This window comes from Haplochromis burtoni, unplaced genomic scaffold (assembly GCF_018398535.1).
Source record: "Haplochromis burtoni strain Fernald_Lab_line unplaced genomic scaffold, NCSU_Asbu1 Contig_192, whole genome shotgun sequence".
Lineage (NCBI taxonomy): Eukaryota > Metazoa > Chordata > Actinopteri > Cichliformes > Cichlidae > Haplochromis > Haplochromis burtoni.
This window is the reverse complement of record NW_024582553.1, coordinates 823967-846551: the sequence shown is the minus strand read 5'-3', so window position 1 is coordinate 846551 and position 22585 is coordinate 823967. Positions and strand designations below refer to the sequence as shown.

The 22585-nt window shown below is 38.9% G+C and overlaps 2 protein-coding genes across 5 annotated transcripts; one reads left to right on the top strand and one right to left on the bottom strand.

Moving 5' to 3' along the window:
• The first annotated feature begins 290 nt into the window (after positions 1–290).
• Positions 291–15837, top strand: LOC102296002 (carnitine O-palmitoyltransferase 1, liver isoform). Of its 2 annotated transcripts, none has more exons than XM_005935472.3 (19): positions 291–566; positions 5327–5487; positions 6089–6228; positions 6804–6975; positions 7332–7433; positions 7713–7850; positions 7991–8068; positions 8892–8999; positions 10106–10190; positions 11459–11654; positions 11729–11917; positions 12036–12141; positions 12224–12340; positions 12725–12889; positions 13460–13588; positions 13677–13832; positions 13920–14033; positions 14186–14278; positions 14601–15837. In XM_005935472.3, the coding sequence occupies exons 2-19, from the start codon at positions 5347–5349 to the stop codon at positions 14724–14726; spliced, it is 2355 nt and encodes a 784-aa protein (XP_005935534.1). In that variant the 5' UTR covers positions 291–566; positions 5327–5346; the 3' UTR covers positions 14727–15837. The 2 variants fall into 2 exon arrangements, with proteins under 2 accessions (XP_005935534.1, XP_005935533.1); XM_005935471.3 differs by lacking the exon at positions 10106–10190 and adding an exon at positions 9514–9601 and having other exon boundaries at positions 292–566.
• Positions 15838–18996: 3159 nt separating this feature from the next.
• LOC102296513 (macrophage mannose receptor 1) lies at positions 18997–22270 on the bottom strand. Of its 3 annotated transcripts, XM_042226024.1 has the most exons (6): positions 22072–22270; positions 20932–20972; positions 20415–20789; positions 19830–20165; positions 19573–19661; positions 18997–19435 (listed from the first exon to the last, which is right to left on the bottom strand). In XM_042226024.1, exons 1-6 carry the CDS (start codon positions 22170–22172, stop codon positions 19334–19336), a joined length of 1044 nt encoding a protein of 347 aa, XP_042081958.1. In that variant the 5' UTR covers positions 22173–22270; the 3' UTR covers positions 18997–19333. The 3 variants fall into 3 exon arrangements, with proteins under 3 accessions (XP_042081958.1, XP_042081959.1, XP_042081957.1); XM_042226025.1 differs by having other exon boundaries at positions 20932–22270; XM_042226023.1 differs by lacking the exon at positions 20932–20972.
• Positions 22271–22585: the final 315 nt, after the last annotated feature.

Genomic DNA, 22585 nt, shown 5'->3' with positions numbered 1-22585 from the left:
ATTCTTGTAACCTTCTGAAGTTAGAATACTCAAGGCAAGTTTGATGGAGTTTATAATCACATTTTTTTTTTTCAATTTAAGCAAACCTTCAGAAAAATATGGTCAACTTGAATCAAGATTTTTCAGAAATATGTGTAAGAGACCTTAATTGCTTTGCTAAAATATAAAACAGAGAAAAACAAAACCTCTGTTTTATTCTCTTGTAGAAACAAGGAAAGCTGTGCCACGTGATCCAAACTATCCACCCCTTAAAAACGTTAGCATTTCACAAAAACTCCTACTCTCGGCATTTTGTTTAAGAAGATTGGCATTGCCTCATCGCTCAGGTATTATGGGCGTTACTCTCAAAGCGTTGTCGTGAAATTTACCACAGTCCTTAAAGGCAACATCAGCTCATAAAGCGAGCATCAATGTAGTACACCCGCGAAGAGGAAGAGGCGGAGGGAGAGGTGGTTTTCTAGACCCTACTGTAGCCGTTACCGGGTGCTTGTGCGACGTCGAAAGTTAGCCGTCGGTTCCTGCTTCTCAGAGATTTCTGGAATTTTGACATCCGTTAGGAGTAACAGGTATGTTTAACAAGCTTTTGACGGTGCTTTTAGTGTGTTGCAAAGAGGAGACAAACGGTCGCATCTTTGTTAGCACTGTTAACATGCACCATCAGCAGCCGTTTGTATGTCCTCAACTCCATGAAGGGCTGGGTGCTCTGCTAGCGAGCACTAGCCACGGCTAACGTTAATTTTCAAACCTGCTGCACTTGGACAAAACACTAGCTGGCTTTAACCGTCACCACTTGCCTTACTGTGGTTATCGCTAACAGGAACATAACGCTTTCAGAAATAATTTCGATGATTATTAAAAACGTACCATATATATATTTGTATTTTATTTTTATTTTTTTTTACTGTTACTACTGTGAATTGGATTTTACTTTGTTTAAGCAGGACGTATCTTTTTTGTTATTGTTATGGTTATTGAAATGTTATACATCTATGATAACGCATTTTTTTTCGGTTTCCGTATGCGCCAGATTGTTATCTCCACAGTTAATCGCTTTGTTGACTTATCTTAAACATATTTCGCATATCGGCGGCAGAGTGCACAGCTTGATGTTCCCATCCAGAGTTTGGGAATGAGCTGCTTCCATTCGTAAGTTTTCTGCCTGACATGTACACCTCTGCTTAGTCATATCTGGAAACCACAGTGGCTCAGGTGAATTTCGGGTCAATCTCAAGTGAGTTTATGATGTACAAGCGTATTAGACTGGTGATGTCGAAGTATGGGCCCTCACATTCCCTCTTTTGTGGAAGACTTTATAACAAAGTAATGCTACATATCTAGTTAGTCATGCTATATGACATCAAACAAATCTGAAAAAATAAATTTAACAGCCGCCTTAAGTGTCACGGTCTTCTGTTCAGCATGCTTTTTCTGTAACTGTGAGCATCAATGTCATGGGATTTATCACAGTTTTCAGCAGAAAGTCTGTACCAGTTTAATGTCTGTGACATAAAGCAACAGGGGAAAAAAATCATTGGTACCCTGCATGCTTTAGCTGCATTATCTGTATTATATAGTTTACTGGACTAAACATCAAAAAGTGTATTCTGGGCAGATGTTTTAAAGGTACCATTCTTACCTACATTTTGATATCAAATGTTAACTGGCTTTATTGAATATACCACAGCTATTGTACAAAAAAGGAGCTGAATCTGAGGGGCTCAAGTGGAAGCGCAGGTTGATTTTTCGTGGATTGAGTTGTAGATCCCATCAAAGCATCGTGGAGTCTAATGAAGTCATTTAAAAAAGGATCTTGGCTTGGAATGTCAGGCTTATAAGAGACCAGTGTTTTCACAACAAGAAGCTCTTAGTTTTATGAAATAAAATTTCATTGCATTTTTTGCTATTCAAACCTGCACTGTGCATATCTGTCTGACAACATGTCTGAAAATTGTTGTTAAGCTGGATTACTTCAGTCTGTTTAACAATACCAGATTTTACATTACATTACAGACCTTTAATTTTTAATATCTGTCCAAATGAAAACATGGGCAAGTGAGAAGAGCCAGCACATAAGCTTGGCTGATGGGCCCGATGGTCGGTTGTTGATGTTCTGCAGGATATTTGTGTGCAATAACACAGAAGATACAGTGCTGCACATTTTGAATTAAAGTGTTTTTGAGTTCCTGAACAATGTGCACATAATGATTACACTTTCAGTTCTTGTAGTCACTATACACATTCACCAAGGTTAAGGCCAACATGATTATACACTAAACACATGTACTGAAGTTAAACCCAATATGGCATGGTGTCATGTTCACCAGAGTTGTGTAACGCACAGGGTTTGTGTTTTGTTTTTGTTTTTTTTTCTTCTTGTTACTCGTCATACAGACAGGAAATGTTTAGTCGAGATAAGCTGAGCTAGTAGAAACACCAAGAATCCAATGGCTCTTGATCTTTTCTTGAACCTCATAGCCGTTTTCTGAGCACAAGTGTGCCCCTGTGCACAAAAGTCATTCTCTCAAAGTTAATGAGCAACAACCTTTATTTTCACAACCCGAAACATACGTCTCTGGTCTGGTGCAATGGGCATTCTTATGCTTAACCAACATTAATGCAGTTTGCTTATACTTTGTTGTGGTGTAAATTCCTCAGTGGTGTTGGTGTTTACCTTTCACCTAGTTTTCACTAGCCCTGCCTAGTTCTTCTTTTTCTGTCTGATTTCATCTGCTGGCAGTGTTTGCCAGTTTTTTCTGGTTTAGTTCATAGATAAAGCAACTTATCTTATCACAGCTCATTATACCCCTTATCTGTTACTTGTATAAATTAAACGATATCTTTAAGTTGATCAAAATGCTGTTGTTACGCTGTGTCAGCATCGGATAATAGGAATTAAAAGGATTAATACACACCTGAGTACACATTAAGCTCTCAAAAGTTTTAGTCTAGTCAGTGAGATATTGATATCAAATCTAGAGGGACCCACATAAAAAGGCTCCCTCATGGCACGTGCCTCAGATATGATCTGAGCAGGTGTGCTGTGCCTCTGTTGTCCCTGACAAAAAGGAGCTGAAGTAAAACAGGTGCAGCTTTTTAGAGTACTGCAGATATTCTAGATATGACATAAAGCTCATCACCTCACTGGGGTCTAGTGATGGTGAGAAAATCATGTGTTTTGTATTAGAGATGCAGTAGGTGTAGCTTCCACAGGGATGCATTCCAGTGTGACAGTCACTGTACCTCAGGGCATTATCCATAACCTTTTTTGTGGAGGAAAATCAATTCCCTTTGTGAAGAGAATCAGTAATTGCTTTAGAAATATCCAATAACATCAGCAGCTGGTCAGCACCTCCCCCCATCAAACATCAAATCAAGTTTCATGCTCACTTTGCATTTGAAAGGAGTTATTTTGAATTTGTCTTTAAAAATCCTCAAATGCACATGATGGATGTGTTCAGCTTAGCACAAGTGTTCTGCTAACTCATTTTCAGTCTGATGAATCATCTTCACTTCATTCGCTACCACCTTCAGGGCCCAGCAGCTGCTGTAACCAAGTTACACATGAGAAATATCACAGTTCACGATGTGTAGAGGTTACTGCTGCAATCTGTTTTCCGTTTACTGGTTTAAGGGGGCCAGTTGATGTTAAAGAAAGCAGCAGTGGAGATGTTCCTTGTACATGTCCTGGTTGTTGTAATGTACCCCTGGATAGCTAAATCTCATAGCCAAGGACTTGTTAGCAGTTAATCTAATATTTATCTGGCAGACGCTTTAATTTGTTATTGCTACAAAGGGTAATGCCTCAATCAGGTCTTTTATGGTGATTTACATTTCCACTCCTCACCTATGGGGTGTACTTTAAAGTAAAAGCAATAGCTTAGTAAGGTTTGTTGAGCCTGAAGCCGGAGGGTTCAGTGTCAAGGCCAGACCGCTTTGGTGATTTATGCTGAATTGCATGTGTTCAGAGTTGTGGATTAAAATGGGCTGTAAATGGAGTGGCTGTTACATGTAGTTGTTACACATTTTCCTAACAAGTGAAGGATCAGATTGGTTGAATTCTGGGAGGAGACACAAATCCCTTTGGGGGATTGCGTCAGGGAAAGCATCCGGTGTAAAAATCTGCCAAATCAAACATGTGGAGCTGCCCACTGTGGTGACCCTAAAAGTAGCTTTTATTCACTATTAGCATAGATTCATGGAAATCCATTGAGCAGTACAGCAATGATGCTGCAGTTCAGAGCTTTGCAGTAAAATAGTAAAATAATTATGTTTGTTTGCAAATTTGCCAAACTCTTTTCTTCCAGCGTCTCTCTTGCTTAACCTCATTTGTTGCAACAATGACGCTTTTTCCTGTGATAAAATTTTAATATAATTCTTCATGACCTCTTTCACATGAGTGAAGTGGAATCAGCTTGTCAACTGTATCAACTCCAAGTATGTTTACCAAGAAAAGTTCCAATACCACAAGTTGCCATTGCATTACAGAGCATAGAGGCCATATTTCAATTTAGTGGAGCAGAAATATGAATGCATGCCAGTGTAGGTCATGACCTTTATCTTAAAAAAAGAAAATAGTAGAATGAGTCAGAAAGTTCACACTGTTGCTTTTTATTCAGTGCCCTCTGTTCATTCATAGTTCGGACTCATTCACACATTCACATAGTCAGCAGCACACTGATTGTGACGTGAATTTCTATCAGTGCGGTCGATCACAGCATCACATAAGATTGCTAGTTTATTAGTGTTTAAAGCTTCATACATACATATTTAAACAGTGATTACTACAGTAATGAACAGATGTTTTAACTGCCAGGTTATCAGTGGCTTAATGTCCACAAAGCTCAGTTATAATCAGGCACAGTTCCTCTCTAGGTAACAGATTAATGATAAAAGCATGTTATTATTATGTTCTTGTAAAACAGATATGTGCTTTGACGTTAATCATATAATGATTAACAGCTCCTTCAGGCTCTGCAGGAGGGGACAACGTGTCAGGTAGCAGGTTTTTAAGCCTTTCTGGAATGGAAAAGCACAGAATTTGAATTTGCCCAAAGTTAACAGAATTTCGCTGATCCTGTTTATCTGGAAAACCTGTTAGATATTTAAACAGGTTTTTGTTCTTGTGTGCCTGTTTTAAAAGTTGGCACCTGGAATGTTGCATTCTTTCGCCTGATGTCTAATTTCGCCTGAGGTTGGTCATTTTCCACACGTGTTCTTGTTCTTGTGTCTAAACACTCGGTTCTCTGGCCTCTAGGGTGTCAGATGACTTTTCTAAATTGTTGGTTAAAGAAAACCTTTCCTCTCCTCTGCTCCATCTTTATTTCAGGTTCACTGTGCACAGTAATCATGGCAGAAGCCCACCAAGCCGTCGCTTTTCAATTCACCGTTACCCCAGATGGCATTGATCTGCAGCTGTCCCATCAGGCCCTCACTGAGATCTACCTCTCTGGCATGCGTTCATGGAAGAAGCGTATCGTCAGAATTAAGGTATCTTTGTTCGTGTTAAGCGGCATGTCCCTAAAACATTGTTGGTATCATTCTTCCTCTTTTCGTATTACAGTGGTTCCTTAACTCATTACAGTAGCACGTGCATCTGAGCTGCAGTTAAATGTCAGAGTGGCTTTCACCCTGTGGTTTTGTTTTCATTTTAGTCTCATTATGTTTGTCTTTGTATAACAGTTATTTTTAGTTTTGCTTTGAGCAAGTTTTTTTTTTTCATGTGGGTTTAATTGTCAGCGATGAACACAACACATTACTGCACACGCTTCAGAAGTGAGTGTTTGACTTTCTTTATTTTGTCTTCACTTTGATCACGCTCTTTCAGAGGCGCTATGAATAATTACTGAAGTTGTTTTGATGTGGTAGCATTTTACTGTTGGACACTCACCTTTTCGAGGCTTAAATTTCCAGTTTAATTACTGGTAATATTTTTTATAAATCCAATGTGAAACCGAGCTGGATCTAATTTAGCCATTCATAGTTGAACATTTATCTAATCTGCACCTTAATTATAAGTGAATCTTTGTACAGCATGTCAGTGAAATGACTACAAAGAGAGAATAACATGTTTTCTCTCTCACTCTACCAGAACAGTGTGATAACAGGAGTGTATCCTGCTAGTCCGTCATCCTGGCTGTTTGTGGTCATCGCAATCCTGGCTACTATGTACACTCGCTCAGACCCTTCAATGGGACTCATAGCCAAGATACAGGAGCACCTGCCAGTCAGGTAACATACCTCATGGCTCCTTTAACCCTCCTAAGACCCGAACTCAAACCCGAATTAATGAATGAATGTTTTCTTATTACCGTAGTTAAACAGAATTAATACTTTAGTTTTACTGTGATTCAATAAAAATGGCAACCAGATATGACACACTTGCATAAGTTCCAAAAAGCTCTGCATATGAGTGCAAATGTAATGTTTCTCTGGTTTTTGGTCAGATTGACAAAAAAAACCCACGTTTTTTGTTTGAGTTGTAATGGGTTCACTACAACTATAAGCACACTTTAAGGCAATGAGATTGTGTCTCCCTGCTAAACAGAGATCTATGTTTTTTTCTTGTCTGTTTTCAATAAACAAAAATGCTTGTAATAAAAATATAGTTGGTGGAACCTGTAGCCTGAAGCTAAATCAACATGAATTTTCTTTTTTCTTTCTAGCCCGCTTTTGTCTTAAATATTAAACGTGTCCATCTTCTTTCTTCACTGCAGCATCTGAAGCTTTCGTACTGTCTTGTACTCGAGTCTTGTTCACTCATCTTCTTTTTGTCTCATTTTATTTCACACACACATCATTTCCAGCCAGTCGATGAGTACGCAGTGCCAGGCAGTGGTGTCAGCAGTGCTCTTCAGCACCATGCTTTGGCTAATGCTCATCTTCACTATGCGCCTGTGCCTCAAGCAGCTCCTCTCCTACCACCGCTGGATGTTCGAGCAGCATGGCAAGATGTCCACCACCACCAAAATCTGGGTGGTCAGTGCTTTTTCTTCAGTTTTTCCACTTCCCAGTGTGACATAACTACCTTCCACTGTCCATCTGGTTTTAGATCTCCTAAAATATCAGGTGTCCCTCTATCATACCAAGTTTATATGATATTTTTATGCATTAGAATAAAGCATTTTTATTTACAGCTTTGCTTTGAATCTAAGTTTAGAGGCCCTCATTATTTAGCATAAAAATCGAATGTTTATTTATTTTACACGGCATTTTTATCTTGTGAAATACTTGTGTAAATTACTGGATTCAAATCCAAACCAACTACTGTGAGTCATATAGGTGTGATGTGCATTCATATTTACAGTGCGTCTGTCCTTGTGTGTCTATGTCAGGCGCTGGTGCGCATCTTTTCTGGCAGAAAGCCGCTGCTCTACAGCTATCAGGGTTCGCTGCCAAATCTCCCTGTGCCCACCATCAAGGACACAGTCAAGAGGGTGAGATGTCACATGAAGCAGAGGAAATGATAACATGCTGATCACTGACCATAAAACAGATGGTTCTTTTATCACATTCATCATTTGTTTTCAGTTTTTTATTTTTGTTTTTTTTTAGCTAGTTGAGAATTTAGTAAAAAAAAACCAAAACAAGGTTTATATTAATCCACAATGAGCAAAGGAGGAATAGAAAAATAATTTTTGTATTGTATCGACAGAATTAGATATGTTTGTGCTCATATAACATTTTTTTTTAATCACGTTACCTGTTTCATTTAGTACTTGGAATCAGTGCGTCCGCTGATGGATGATAAAGAGTATGAACGCATGACCAAGCTGGCCGCAGAGTTTGAGAGCAGCCTTGGTAACCGCCTGCAGTGGTACCTCAAACTCAAAGCTCTCTGGGCTTCAAACTATGTAAGTGGTTGGTCACAGTGATCTGGTAAGGTGTGGCCAAAGCAAAGCCATTAAGAGAAAATTTCAAATTCCATTAACAATGTATATCTGTGGTCTGAATTATTTAGCTTGTGTGAATATGCAGTCACTTTTGCTTTCAGGTCAGTGACTGGTGGGAGGAATATGTCTACCTCCGGGGTCGAAGCCCAATCATGGTCAACAGTAACTACTATGGCATGGTAAGAAAGTGTTACTGCATTAAGTTTCTTTAAGATATTTCTGCTCTAAGAGACGATGACCCTAACTTTGGATTGAATAAAGGTTGGTATTTTGAGCAAGCCAATAGATTTTCATTTTTCTGCGCCATTAAACATATTAAAGGATAATAGCCAAGATCCGCACTACATAAAGTTTTTGCCAGGCCAGCATCGCTTTTTTGCATTGCTCAGGAATGAAAATACAGTGATGAGCGTTTAATCTCTAAAAATGAGTAACTGAATGAATATGAAGAATCTTTGTGCAAAAGACAAGATGTTTTTTACTCAGAGTTTTTTGTTCCTAGGTCCTGTGTACAAATCATATATATATAAGCAAACCTTGTCTGAATAGTCAAACAGTGGTGTAGAGAGCATTTGCAAAAATGCAGACAATAAAATCACTGACTGCCAAGGCTCTCTACGTTGTAAGGTAAAGACCCAAAAATCAGACCATCCCTTATGAGCAAGTACTTGGAGACCGTGGGAGGAAAAAACTCGCTTTTAACAGGAAGAAATCTCCAGCAGAGCCAGGTTCATAGAGGGACAGCCAGAATTTTTTGCCATCACAAGTATTGCCCCCTGAAGACCATGTTGGTGTCACTGTTTTTAGAGAAATATGACGTGGGTACTTTCTCCACGTCATATTTCTCTGTGTTTTTAATTAGGGCATGGTGCCAGCAAATCAGTATTTCTAATGTAAACCTCTCCATAACCTCAAACCTGTCACCTTTTAATCCTAGATGTACTCAGGGATCATTTTGTCTGGATGATCCTTACTTTCTGTATCTGTTCATTTTCTCCGCAGGACTTCTTGTATGTGACTCCAACTCCCATCCAGGCAGCCAGGGCCGGCAACAGCATCCATTCATTCTTCCTTTACCGCCGCAAACTCAACAAAGAAGAGCTCAAACCTGTGAGTTAAGCCACCAGTCCACCCCTGCTGCTACGTATATATGATAGCATTCATTTTTCTTATCTTCGTGCTATGGCAACAGATGGCTTGTTAACTGGATGGCTCATATTTTAATGTTATTTTTCAAACATCAGTGTATTATGTAATATGTAGAATAGAGTGGGCGCATGAGGCCATCAGTATGTGGTGTGTGTGTGTGTGTGTGTGTGTGTGTGTAGCATTAATTCTTTCATTCATCTATCCATCAGCGTTTATGTGCCTTGTATCTCCATGCATTTTATTTTTTTTTTGTAAAGACATATACCATACTCATCTTTTACCCCTTCCTTTTGTATCCTTTTCAATCTCTCTTTTACTTGCTTGATTTTTCTTTATTTACCTCCCTGTTTCCCTCTCACTCTTAAAAAAAAAAAAAAAAATTCCCTCCTTTTCCCTGGCCCTACGTTTCTTCCATGGCTTTCTTCTGTTCTTCTCCACGTGCCCTCGCCTTCGTCTTCTCCTCTCCGTTTCCCAGAGTCGTATACCAGGCACTGTCATTCCTCTGTGTGCTGCTCAGTGTGAGAGGATATTCAACACCACACGCATTCCTGGAGAGGAGACGGGTAAAGAGACTGAGCAGCATGCACGCGTCAACAGCATCCACAGAAATGTCTGAATGTGAAGTCTGCTCCATTTTCAGACTTCATAGCAAGCATTGCTAACACACCTCCCCTTCAGCAATGATGAGGCATACTGAAGGTGTCTGAAGCCTCTGGAGTTTAAGCATGGGATAGAAAATTGTGTCAGTGTGTGTTTGTATGTTTGTGTGGTTCAAATAAGGCGTCTCTGATTCACTGAGTCACAATGTCTCTGCTGAACAGCTCATCCTGTCATCTCTCATCAATCTCCTCTCGCCTGCTGGTTTCATCTCAGGTCTGTCTGGGTTTCTGGAGAGACGCTGTCTTAAACTAATGCCTTTTCCCCCCCTCCTGCCCACACATTTTGTTTTCTCATTTTTTTTCCTTCTTCTCTTCCCAACACTTCCTTTCTATCAACCTTTGTTTCCTCTTCCTCCTTCTTCCCTATACTGTTCCTGGTCTGGTGCATACTTCTCTTATTCTACTCAGTGGTTGCTGAGGTCTGCAGTTCCTTGCTGTTCCTATCAGTTTGAGCGGATGTTTGACACTTGTCGAATCCCTGGAATACTAACAGGTAGTATTTATATTCTTACTCAACTGGCCCCAAATTTTTTTTAGATCTCTAAATGCCCCCCAAAAAAGGAAAAAGGAAAAAAAACTATTTAAAATTGACAAGAATTCTTGTTTCATATGCAATAGTTTGTGTTTGGGCATCATGATATATGACGATCACTCTGTCAGTCATTTCAAGTTACAGATCATAGTGTAAAGAAACCCAAATTTCATTCCTGCTTTTATAATTGCAATTCCACTCAAGCATGCAGGCTCAAATTTGACTACATTTTTTGCAGTTGTTCTCAGTCACAGCCTGGCTTAGGTTAGGTCATTGTAAACCTAATTAGTGAAGTTGTGCTTTGCCCTACACTTGGCATGAATTCAGTGAGGCCAGGTGTTCCAGTCATGTATGATAATGATGGTTTAGCTTTGCAGTCTTTTTACAACATCTTTTTAGATGCTCATGGCAACATCCTGATCATCTCACACCATGTGCATTCAGTTTGCATTGGACAAGACCTGAAATATTTAGAATGGTGTGCTGGGTTGTTGTGAATTCATCTATGTTACAGTGTTACTGGGGATTTTAGCTACACTGAGACCCTACGCCATAAACTTGATGTGTACCTCAACAAAGGTGTAACTATATATCACATTGACACAGGCAGCAACTATTGTTATTGGCCTGTTGAATGCTCCTGTGCATTTGTGGTGACTTTTTCACTGCAGTTTTCAAATTTATCAGTGAGAGAATAATCAACACCATCTCATTATAAGGACTCAGACTCCCTGGAGGAGATAGTTTAAACTATTGCAATGGAGGTGTAAAAAGAAGTAGAAAATATGAGGAGCAAATATGTTTTCCCACAGAAATAAGTGACGACAACAAAGAGAGAGGACCCACGAGGGGAAAAAAGCCCAGCATTTTTTTTTGTTGCTGTTGGCTGGTACCGCATATAAAACACGGGACTACATGGTAATTAACACATAATGCACCAGCACAAGCATAATAAACCAAAATCTGATCAGGCCTTTAGACTACTTTGGAAAATAAAGAAAGGTTTAGAAAATGCATTTATTGTAGGGACACAAGACACCTTAACCTGTAAGTTAAGTCTATCATCTTATGTATGTATTTCCCTGACATTGTGGGGTTTTTTACAGCACCTTCCCACCATCAACATTTTCACATCCCACCGCATTATCTTCACTAAATTCATCACTATTTTACACCACAGTATGTCCACTTTGTCTTTTACTATCTTCTTTCTTCTTTTCTATCCAAAGATACCGTCCAGCATTGGCAGGACAGCGACTACATTGTGGTTTACCACAGAGGGCGCTACTTTCGTCTCAGGGTGTACCAGGCAGGCAGACTTCTGTCTCCGAGGGAGATTGAATTCCAGATTCAGAGGATCCTAGATGACCCTTCACCTCCTTCCAAAGGGGAGGCCAAACTTGGGGCCTTGACTGCTGGAGACAGGTCAGTTTGATTGTTTACATTACCTGCAACATACACCACACTGTAATTCTAATGTAAATGTCTATAATCACTAGAGTTCCCTGGGCTAAGGCCAGGACCAAGTATTTCAGCAGCGGGATCAATAAACGCTCTTTGGATTGCATCGAGAAGGCCGCGTTCTTTGTGACACTAGATGACGAAGAGCAGGGCATGATGGGAGATGACCCAGCAGCCAGTTTAGACCGCTACGCCAAATCTCTGTTGCACGGGAAATGTTATGACAGGTACTTCTACACTAAAATATTCACTGTGTTATGAATTTGTCATCAAGTTATTGTTGCTCTGCTGTTGACTTGGTGGAGATTTTCCTGTAGTGATCTGTTATTATTGGTCGCCATGCAGGTGGTTTGACAAGTCCTTCACAGTTGTTTACTACAAGAACGGGAAAAATGGCATCAATGCAGAGCACTCCTGGGCTGATGCGCCGGTGCTGGCACACGTGTGGGAGGTAAGGAATACAAAAGAAAACTTGGAATGTTGTTATGTTGCTCTGAGTAGCTATAATTTTAGATGCGTTTGTGTGTTTCCAGTACACTCTGGCCACTGACAGCTTCCAGCTCGGTTACAACGCAGAAGGTCACTGTAAAGGAGACGTGGATCCATCCCTGCCCCGACCAGTGAAGCTCAGCTGGGAAATCCCTCCAGAAGTTAGTTCTGTGTTGAAATTTTTCCATTAAACATTTTCCTAAATGAAGCAAGCTATTGTCATAAAGACGGAAACAAGAAAGTACAAGAAATTCAGGGATAACATTATGATCACTGACAGGTGGAGTGAGTAACACTGATTATCTCTTCATCATGACTCATGGCAATGAGAATGTGAACATTTTATCCTGTAAGATGATTTGTTAGAAGTACAAAAATGGGCAAGCATAAGGATTTCAGAGAGTTTGATAAGGGCCAAAATGTGCTAGCTAAGCGACTGGGTCAGAGCATCTCCAAAACTGCAGCTCTTATGGGGTTATAGATCATGCAGAGGTTATACATATCTCAGTTTTGACTGATGTTGTTTTTCACTGTGTGTGTGACAGTGTGAAGAGCAGATCGCTCAGTCTCTGGCTGTGGCCCAGGCGCTGGCTGATGATGTGGACTTCCATGTTTTCTCCTTCCAAGAATTTGGCAAAGGAAAAGTCAAGAAGTGTCGAGTCAGTCCAGACGGCTTCATTCAGATGGCTCTTCAATTGGCCTACTTCAGGGTGAGTGTTCCACTGAAGTCGAATGGCAGTGTTACCATCTGATACCTTACCTAAACATGTAAAACAATGATGAGCTTTAACATAAAGAGAGCACATGCAGGTTTAAACGTTTGAGGTCAGACTGACATCTGTTCAAAAGTTTAACCTGTTTAAACAAAGCAGAGTTACATAACTCTGATGGTCCGCATCCACTCTTTAACTTGAGATGTTTAAAATTGAATCTAATATGTAATACATAATTAAAGGTTCCATGCACTGAAAATGAACTTTTATGAAGTTGTGATTTCAGTTTGAGGCAATGATTTAATTTAATGACCCCAAAACAGACAAAGTGAGTTTGAACCAAACACCCAAAAAGGCTGAAACTTTCTTTGGAGACATGTGAGACTAGTGTTAATCAGTCTTCAAATGTCTGGTAGGATACGAGATTGACAACTTTATTTATTTTTATAGCACATTTCATTACATTAGAGCTCAAACACAGAAAGTGAACACATGGCATTTGAAACAATTGTACACTTTAATCAGTTGTTTGTTTTTTGCTGTTGTTGTTGTTTTGCATGGTTGCAGGAACGGGGGACTTTCTGTTTGACATATGAAGCCTCCATGACCCGTCTGTTCAGGGAGGGCAGGACTGAGACTGTTCGCTCCTGCACCAACGAGTCTAGCGCCTTCATCCGAGCGCTGGAGGGCGGAGAGGTGAGAGCATGAAAACCCTCTCCTGATTTGTTTTATAAAACCTAAACACAACACAGCCATGTCACTTCACCACGTCGTTCTCCACCAGGCAGCAGACGTGTGCAAACATTTGTTCCGAGTTGCCACAGAAAAGCACCAGCTACTTTACCGCTTGGCTATGACTGGAGCCGGCATTGACAGACATCTGTTCTGCCTCTACGTGGTGTCCAAATACCTCGGAGTGGAGTCTCCTTTCCTCAAAGAGGTTTGTTTCCATGTTGTGTTTTTGTCTAGTAGCGCTTACACTGAGTTGATGTTAGCAAACTGATGTGGTGGCTTGTGTGTGTTTCAGGTTCTGTCTGAGCCATGGAGGCTGTCAACAAGTCAGACTCCCATCCAGCAGGTGGAGCTGTTTGACATAGATAACCACCCGGAGTATGTCTCCTGTGGAGGAGGCTTTGGACCGGTCAGTACCACCTCCGGTGTTTCACAGACTTTAAATAATTGTTCTACAATTATTTATTTTATTCTATATAGTTCCTGCTGGATTAGTGGACAGATTACATGAATACAGATTCAAGGGACTGGTGATGATTCAAGTATTTTTGTGCCTTTCAGGTGGCCGATGATGGATATGGGGTGTCCTACTGCATTTTGGGAGAGAACATGATTAACTTCCACATCTCGTGCAAACACTCATGTCCAGACACTGTGAGTTTAATGCTTTTGGTCAATTTGTAGTCAAATGTCTGTGTATTTTAGTACTTCATATGTAAATCTAGAATTGTGTTATGCTCCCTTATGCCTGTAGTTATTTACAGAAAGACATGGTTGTTCACTGCACAAGTAAACCTTTAAAATTGTTATATTTTGTCATGCAATGACCATTCTTACTATTATTTAGATTTTTTAAAAAGGCATAATATGACATTAATCTTTTATTGGCTCAATTTTGTTTCATTTGCTTGATTGTTTTTTAACGCTATGCTAATGCTTTTTCTCCTTATTCTGTGCTCTTCTTCTCTCCTTGAAGGACGCTCATAAGTTTGGTGATCAGATCAGACAAGCCCTCCGTGATCTGCTAAAGCTGCTGAGCCCAAGCCAAACAGAGGCCAGCAAAACGGAAGAGAGCCAACCTAAGGTCAAGAAAGAGCAGTAGATATTCAAATCAGAAGACGTGATGCTGAAGGGAACATGTGCAGGCATTACAATATGAAGTGAAGAAAGGCGGGTTTTTATTCTTAATTTAGTCTGAGGCATTTATAGCCAGGTAGATGATATTCGTGAGACAGCTCCACTGGAAAATGATAACAACGGAGGTGATGTTTTTACTGATATGCATATGTTTGTGCGTTTATATTAGCTGTGCGATGGGTGCATGGAGCGAGAAAGGGTCCGCAGAGTTTGGTTTTAACAGTGAAACAACTTGAAATGTGCACGTCTAAATGAAAAGTACAGTGGGGCCAGTACACATCTCAGCGTTAGGATGGAAGATCCTAACTTCACCTTATTGCAGGGAGTAAATGAATGCAAATTTCTGCAGTGTGTTTTCGACACAAGTAAAGATAAAACTCCTCTGTTGTTGGATCTGTTTGGGGAAACGCTGTGGGATGTTAGTGTGAATTTTGGAGTATTGCCATGGGGAGAAAACATGATGGACTGTTGAGGTGACTTCATTTTCTACCATCTGAATGCAAAACTGCTGTAACGATGACACCAGGTATTTTAGAATCATGGAAGTCTGTGACTTCTCAGTGTTTACTCGATGTGTATAAATTGCTTTTTACATACACAACTGTAATGCTGTACTTAAAGCACCAGGCTGGTTATACATGTAGTGAAGATACATGGCTATTTTAAATTAATTAAATATATCCAGTGCCATATTTTTTATTTTTATTTTTTTCTTGGAGGCTTAGTTTGTATTCACTAAGTTTAACTTACAAAGTTAGCAGACATACAATCTAGTTATTCAACTGCTATAAATGTATTTTATATTTTTACTTTATTGTTACCACTGTTTAAAAGCACCATAACAATGCAAGTTGTATTTATGAACATGATGTGCAATTATTCAGTCCCACGCAGCGCTGCAGGTCAGACCTGGATTAGATGTAAAGTGTACCTGTGACACAGATTGATGTTTTTCTCCACTTACTGCTGCCTTCTTTGGTTTTTACTCCAGATCAGCTTCTCTTATTATGTTGTTCTCATGAGCCTTTTTAATGCAATATTACGAGGGGAAATAAAGATATTCTTAAAGAAAAAAACTAGTGTTTTTTTTTTTTTGTTTGGTGTTTGTTTTTGTTGCTTTGAAACATCTCTCCTCCAGTTTAGCAGATTGCTCATGAAGAAACCTTTTGGGTGTCTGTATATTTATGTGCAACGCTCAACACCAGCGCTGACTTACTTGCCTCAACTGATATCACCAAGAAAATTTATGTTCAGGCTATTTTTCTCACAGACAGTGCTGTGAAAAAGTATCTGCCCTTTTCCTTATCTTGCATGCTTCAGATCCTCAAACAAATTTTAATAGGCAAAGATAACCTGAGTAAATACAAAATGTAGTTTTTAAATGACGATTTGATTTATGGTGGGGAAAAAAGTTATTCAAACCCACCTGGCCTTATGTGAAAAGTAATCGCCGTATTTGTTTAATCATGAATTAACTTTGACCACATTTTATTTAGAAAACTGAGTTTAATTTCATTTACCACAAACAGATTTGAGTAGTGCCAGACCTGCTGAATCAAGAAATCACTGACAAAGTGAAGCAGGCTAAATGATCTCAGTAAGCAAACATTGACATAGAGAACCACTCACAAACATTTTGCAGCAGGATAACATCCGAAACACACCAGCATGTCCATTTTTTCATGGTCTAGTCAAAGTCCAGACTTAAATCCGATTGAGATGCTTTGGCATGACCCTAAATGGGCCGTTCATACTTGAGAACCCTCCACTATGACTCCTTGACTTTTAGGAGAGCTTTAAAAAAGTAGAGTAAAGAACTGACCTCCTATAAAATAGCCTCACTCACAGCCAAGTCACTCAAGTCCAAGGATGACATTTTTTATGTTTATCATTGGCTTCACATTTCTGTTCGCAGTTGCTGATGCTTTTCTGCTTGATGTTGTGCTGCTTCTTTTTTTGTTGTTGCAGAAGCTACACATAGAATCAAGTAAGCATGTGGTTTTTCTTATAAGTCTTCAAGTCATCTTTAGGACATCATTTTAAAATAACGAACACGCAGAAACTAACAAAGAAATGATGTATTTATCAATAGCTCTTTGCAAAGAATAGAAATGTACCCTCTATATGCTTACCATTGTAACAGATAAATGGTTTAAGGTAAGTACAACCTCTGTCCCAAAGTGCTTTGAGGGGAAGACTGCACAATGAACAGACTCCATCATTATTTGGTTGATCAGTGGCCCAGTATCTGAAGGAGCTGTTGCTCTGGTCTGACCATTTCCACTCATCTCAGAACAAACCGATCCAGACTGAGGACAGCGAGCCATTGTTATTGTCACTGATTATTTGCTGCAATGCCAGAGTTTCAGTGTCTCCCCTTGCACTGGCCAAGTCTTTATTCATCACTCGACAATCTTGTTGGGCGTCAGTCCAGCTTTTCTCTTGAAAAACAACATACAACCCAACGGAGCCAACGTCTGTGAATAATTTTTACACAGAAAAATCCGATTACATGTAGAAAACAACATATCACTGCTGGCTTTCATGCTGTTGGGTAACAATAAAGATGAATTTGAAAATATTTGCTGAACTTGAACTTGAGTGACACAACTTTTTGAAACTACGACAATGAAATAATGTTTGAGATCAACGTTGCTTTTTAAAATTTTGTGCTGTCTACTTAAACACTGACACTGATTATTCGAAGCACTATCTGAAGAGGTCAGAGGTCCAAAAAAGTGATATTTAGAATGTTGTCAATCCAATAATAACTGCAAGAAACACAGTCTTAAATACCTCTATGTAGCATTATTATTACTGTGATCTTCAGAATCTATTGACTTTAAATGAGAGGTCAGAGGTCAAATGGGAAATAATATTTTTAATCTTTTCATGTGTTAAGAACACACACCACACTTGTAAGAATTATTGTTTGTAAATTATAAGGCTTTTTGTTCATTTCCAACCAATAAATCATTATATTGACCATGAAGGCCTTGGCAGATTTAATTCTGAAGTCTAAATTTACACATTCTGAATGTCTTTTGACAATTTATTAGTGTGAGCTAACACCAAGCTGCACCCAGATCACTCATTTCAATTGTTTTTTCTTACCTGATGGCCAGATCTTTCATAGCAAAAGATACAGTGCGCTTCTGCAGGTCGCTGCTTTTTGTCCTTCTGCCTTTCTGAAAGTCTATTTTTTTTTGTCCATTTCATAGTGTGTTGGTGTTTTTACTGATGGCCTATGGAATACATATTTGCATTTTTATAAACAAATTTAGCTGTGAGGAGCTAAGCAGGATGTTGTAAAGATCTAAATTGATAGATGCTATCACAGGTGCCAAAAACTAGATGTAACCAACACACTGTATTTCCATTGGGGGTTGAAATGATCTTGTTTTATTACCTCTCCTCTATCTGTCTGTGTTCCTGCCATTTGTCTTTCTGTCTCTTATTTCAGCAGTGAGGTCACTCACTGTCATCATAAACCTTAAAATGGGACTGACTGTAATGAGAGTATTCTTGATTGTTATTGCTTTTTTTTTTTTTTTTTTAATTGTTATTTTATTTACTTATTTAATTTTTAACAGCGTGACAGTTTTCTTTTATTCTATGTGGGAGCAGCTGATGACCATGAAAACGCATTTCTTTGGGATTAAAAAAGTTTCATGATATGAAATGAGAGGTGTTTCTTTCTGGCTTCCTCCAGAGACGCTGATGTTTTAGTTTCTTCAGTCAGACTCCCTCAAATATTTCTTATAGATCCTCTCTTATAACACTGTCGCCATTTTCACTATTTTATCTTGAGTTACACATATTTTCTTATATAAAGAAAAGTGGCCAAAGCAGTATTCAGATTGCTGTATTTATGAAAATTATGTGAAATGATCCAGTGCTAGGCAGTGCTGGGATATGGATTAGATATTAATGTGTGATAATAGTAACACTTTTTTTCTCCACGTCTTACTGCTTTCTTTTGTTTTTACTCCAGAGCAGCTTCTCTTATTATTTTGTTATAGCTGATGCAATATTATGAGGGGAAAAAAAATATTTTTAATCATCATAGTATAATGATCGTAGCCTATGTATTTATGTTCCCTATTTGATCCCGGACCAATCTTGATGAAATTTTGAATAAACATTGTCTAGCGTGCTGTCAGTGCCGACATCTATATGGCATATGCAAATGTTTTATACAAATCCCAAAGACAAACAAAGTGATTCACTATGTTTCTTTATTATAATGTTTTCAGACAAAAGACAGCATGTGAAAAAAATAGTGAAAGTTCATGTCTACCCTTACAGGTTACAGAGTAATAAATCAACAGACTTTTAACTGACTTTTAATGAGTATTTAATATATCACATATGCATATTATATTTGCCACATGCTTAAAAAAACCCTCCAAATGAAAGCATTCCAAATATGATGTGAGCAGACTTTAAAAACAAACAGTAAAGCAAAGTCTCCCTTTATCTCTATTCATTTAACGCTAGGCTAGTTTTGTTTATTCTCTACATGCAAAATCGTGAGTAATTTTTCACTGCAGGAAAACTTCATGTCGTATTCTAACAGGCATCCTTGATTTCCTTCTCCTCTTCCTTATGGAAAATTTTCCCATCAGGCTGGACTCTCCACCAAACCTTGGCATTCTGGTACTTTGATTGGATCTACGGAGGCATTCACATGAGCTAGTTACAGTATGTTACGATTATAAGTGCCTGAATCCAGTAAAAGTGGCTTCTTGACTTATATCAGAGCTTTTAAAAAGACACATTAATGGAACATTTTAGAGTAGAGAACTGACCTGCTGCAGAATGGCATCACTCACACTGAAGTCATTTAAGTTCAAAGATGACTTAAATTCCACCTTAACAGTTCTGGTGTGTTTTGTTTCTTGATTGGCAGAACATCGACATAAAATTCACATGCATTTAATTTGTTAAATAAGCTGCCATGTTAAGAATGGCAGTAACTAAAAAGAACAGATACATTTGTTCTGTATAAAAATAAACAATGAAAATTTAAAAAGTTACATGATAAACTGTGGAATTATATTCTTACCCTCATAGCAGATGAAGGGTAGAGAGTAAGTACAGTCTCTGTCCATGAATCCTTTGAGAGATGGATTGTACAATGTACAGAGTCCATCATAATTTGGTTGACCACTGGCCCAGTATCTGAAGGAGCTGTCGCTCTGGTCGGACCATTTCCAATCATCTCTGAACAAACCGATCCAGACTGAGGACAACGCAGCGCTATTGATTATTTGCTGCAATGCCAGATTTTCCACCTGGCTCCTCGCACTGGCCAAGTCTTTGTTGTTCATGCGACAGTTCTGCTGGGCATATAGCCAGCTCGTCCCTTGAAAAACAACATACAACCCACTGGAACCAATATCTGTGAACATTTACAACAAGAAAGATTAAAATCTAAACAAAATCACTCAGAGAGCACAACTCTCCTCGAAGGGCAAGGGCTAAAACTTTGAAATTTTATGATGATTTTATGACAACATGCTGACTTCTGACCTTTGATCTATGAACATGAATAATTACATAGTAACATAGTTTATTTTATTTGCATTCACATTTATGTGAAAGAGGAGCTGTGTGTATTTTGAATGATCTTTCCCATGAATGCACTGACCTTGGCATACATAAGGAAGCGTTGTTGTACAGGGTGCGCTGAACCATTTCCCATCATCCCTCATCCCTCCACAGTTGTCAGTGGAACTTGGTAAACTGCCCCAGTTAGTGTATTCAACTACTCCATCATTGATCTGAGTTTCTCCCACAGACCACAGCCAGGCTGGTGGGCCTGTTCGTGTTAGACCGATCCACATCTCTGCTGTCACACCACTGGCTGATACCATGTTCACCAGCCTCTGCATGTCATCCTGGCTGCCAATCGTGGCAAGGTCGGCATAATTGCTCCTGCAGTAACTCTGGGCATCAGCCCAGATTTTAGCCCCGTTTATCAGGTAGAACTCCCGATGAGTGGGAGAACACAGAGTAACATAGCCTGTACAGGTGCACCAACCAAACATCAAACAAAGGAGGACTGCATCATCATCATAACACTGTTTAACTTCAGCATGAACGTTTCATCATAAGCAGTTAAGAAAATGGATTCATGAATGGATTTCATCACTTGTGACACTTACCTGAAACTAGCAATAAAATCACTGTAAGGACCATATTTTCTCTAGGATGTAAATTAGAAAAAATCAGTTTGCATTTGTTAGCCTACTGAAGTGGATAAAGAATTTTTAATTCAGTGGGAGTCCACTCAGTCTCAAACTTTTTAAAACCCATGAAACTGAAGCATTTCCTGCCTTACTTACTTTAATGTTACAATCACAAGTCTTTGAATGCACAGCCAGAGGATTTAACAAATGTGCCAAAACAAATGTATGCGACAACAAAATGAAATAAATCAACCAGTCATCAAAGAAGGTGAAAATACTGCGTTCTAACATTTTGAGGGACTTTTTTCCCCTTTCAAAGCATAACTGGCGTCTTGTGCTTAATCAAAACAATATGGAAGTAATACAGATTTTTTTGTTTTTAAGTTGTTTTTGTGGTTAGGTTTTTTGGATAGATTTACAGGCAGAAGTTTTAAGGACAGTGCTTAAAGCAAATAAAAACGAGGACAGATGAGTCACTTTGATAGCATCCACTTATTTTTTTTAAATGTATTTCAAAGACACTTATTTTTCAGTTTTAAATGAATTGAAGCTATTTTATTGAATAAGTCAAAAATGTTTAAATGACAAATACTAAACTTTAAGAACAGAATTGTTTGTTGTTCTGGCAGACAACAAATTTGAAACTATTTTGGGAATCGTTTCATTACTTACATAATTACTCTAATGTCCTAACTATAGAACCATAGCCATAGCAAGAATTGACAGTAACATGTTTAAGCTAGTGGCATGGACACATGCCTGTCTATAACTGCCCACGTCTGCATATCTACCCTGCTCCCTCTGATAAATCACCTAACTGAGCAGCCCCATTACATGGATACAATTACCAGCCACACTTAGTAATGATGAAAAAGAGGTTTTAAACTTTGACAGTTAAAGATTTCTTTCTTTTGTATAAAAATCTTTGGCTTTTTCACTCTTGAAATCTTCAAATAGGATTAATATTACGGACAACCTGATACAGAAGAACACATAGACTGATTAGAGAATTACAACGAGACACAGATGAGAGCAATCAAAGAATAAGCAGGAGGACAGAGACAGTAAGTAGAACTAACAACAACAACAACAACAACAACAACAAAAATACACTACCTTAGAAAGTAGAACAGGCACCAACACAAAGACTCAAATGTAATAACTAAGAATCCAAAACTGAGTCCAGCAGAAAATCCAGCAATCCTGAGACGATTCATATACAGATTTTTTCCAGGTCAAGTGACACTTTACTCTCTTCTTACCTGATGGGAAGCTATTTTATTACAAAGGATTAAATGAACAAATAGGCAGTTGTTAATCCTACTTCATACTTTCACGTATTAGTGTTTTGTTTGTTAGCAAGTAGCCTTTGTATTTGTCTTTATGAAAATGAAGCACTGAAGCTTAGCAAAGATGCAAAAGAATATGTGCCTTCCTTAGGACAGGATGCGTGGTGTTTGATCTATTATGTCTTTGTTGTAACAATGCATTTGGAAATAAATCTTGTACAGTTGGAAAGCCATGCATTTGTGAGTTGAGCAGAAGAGTTGAGTATGTGCCTCACGCCCTGGAGGACAGGGCTGTGGCCCCCCCACACCCTCTAGCAGATTATTACATGAAGGAACCTTTT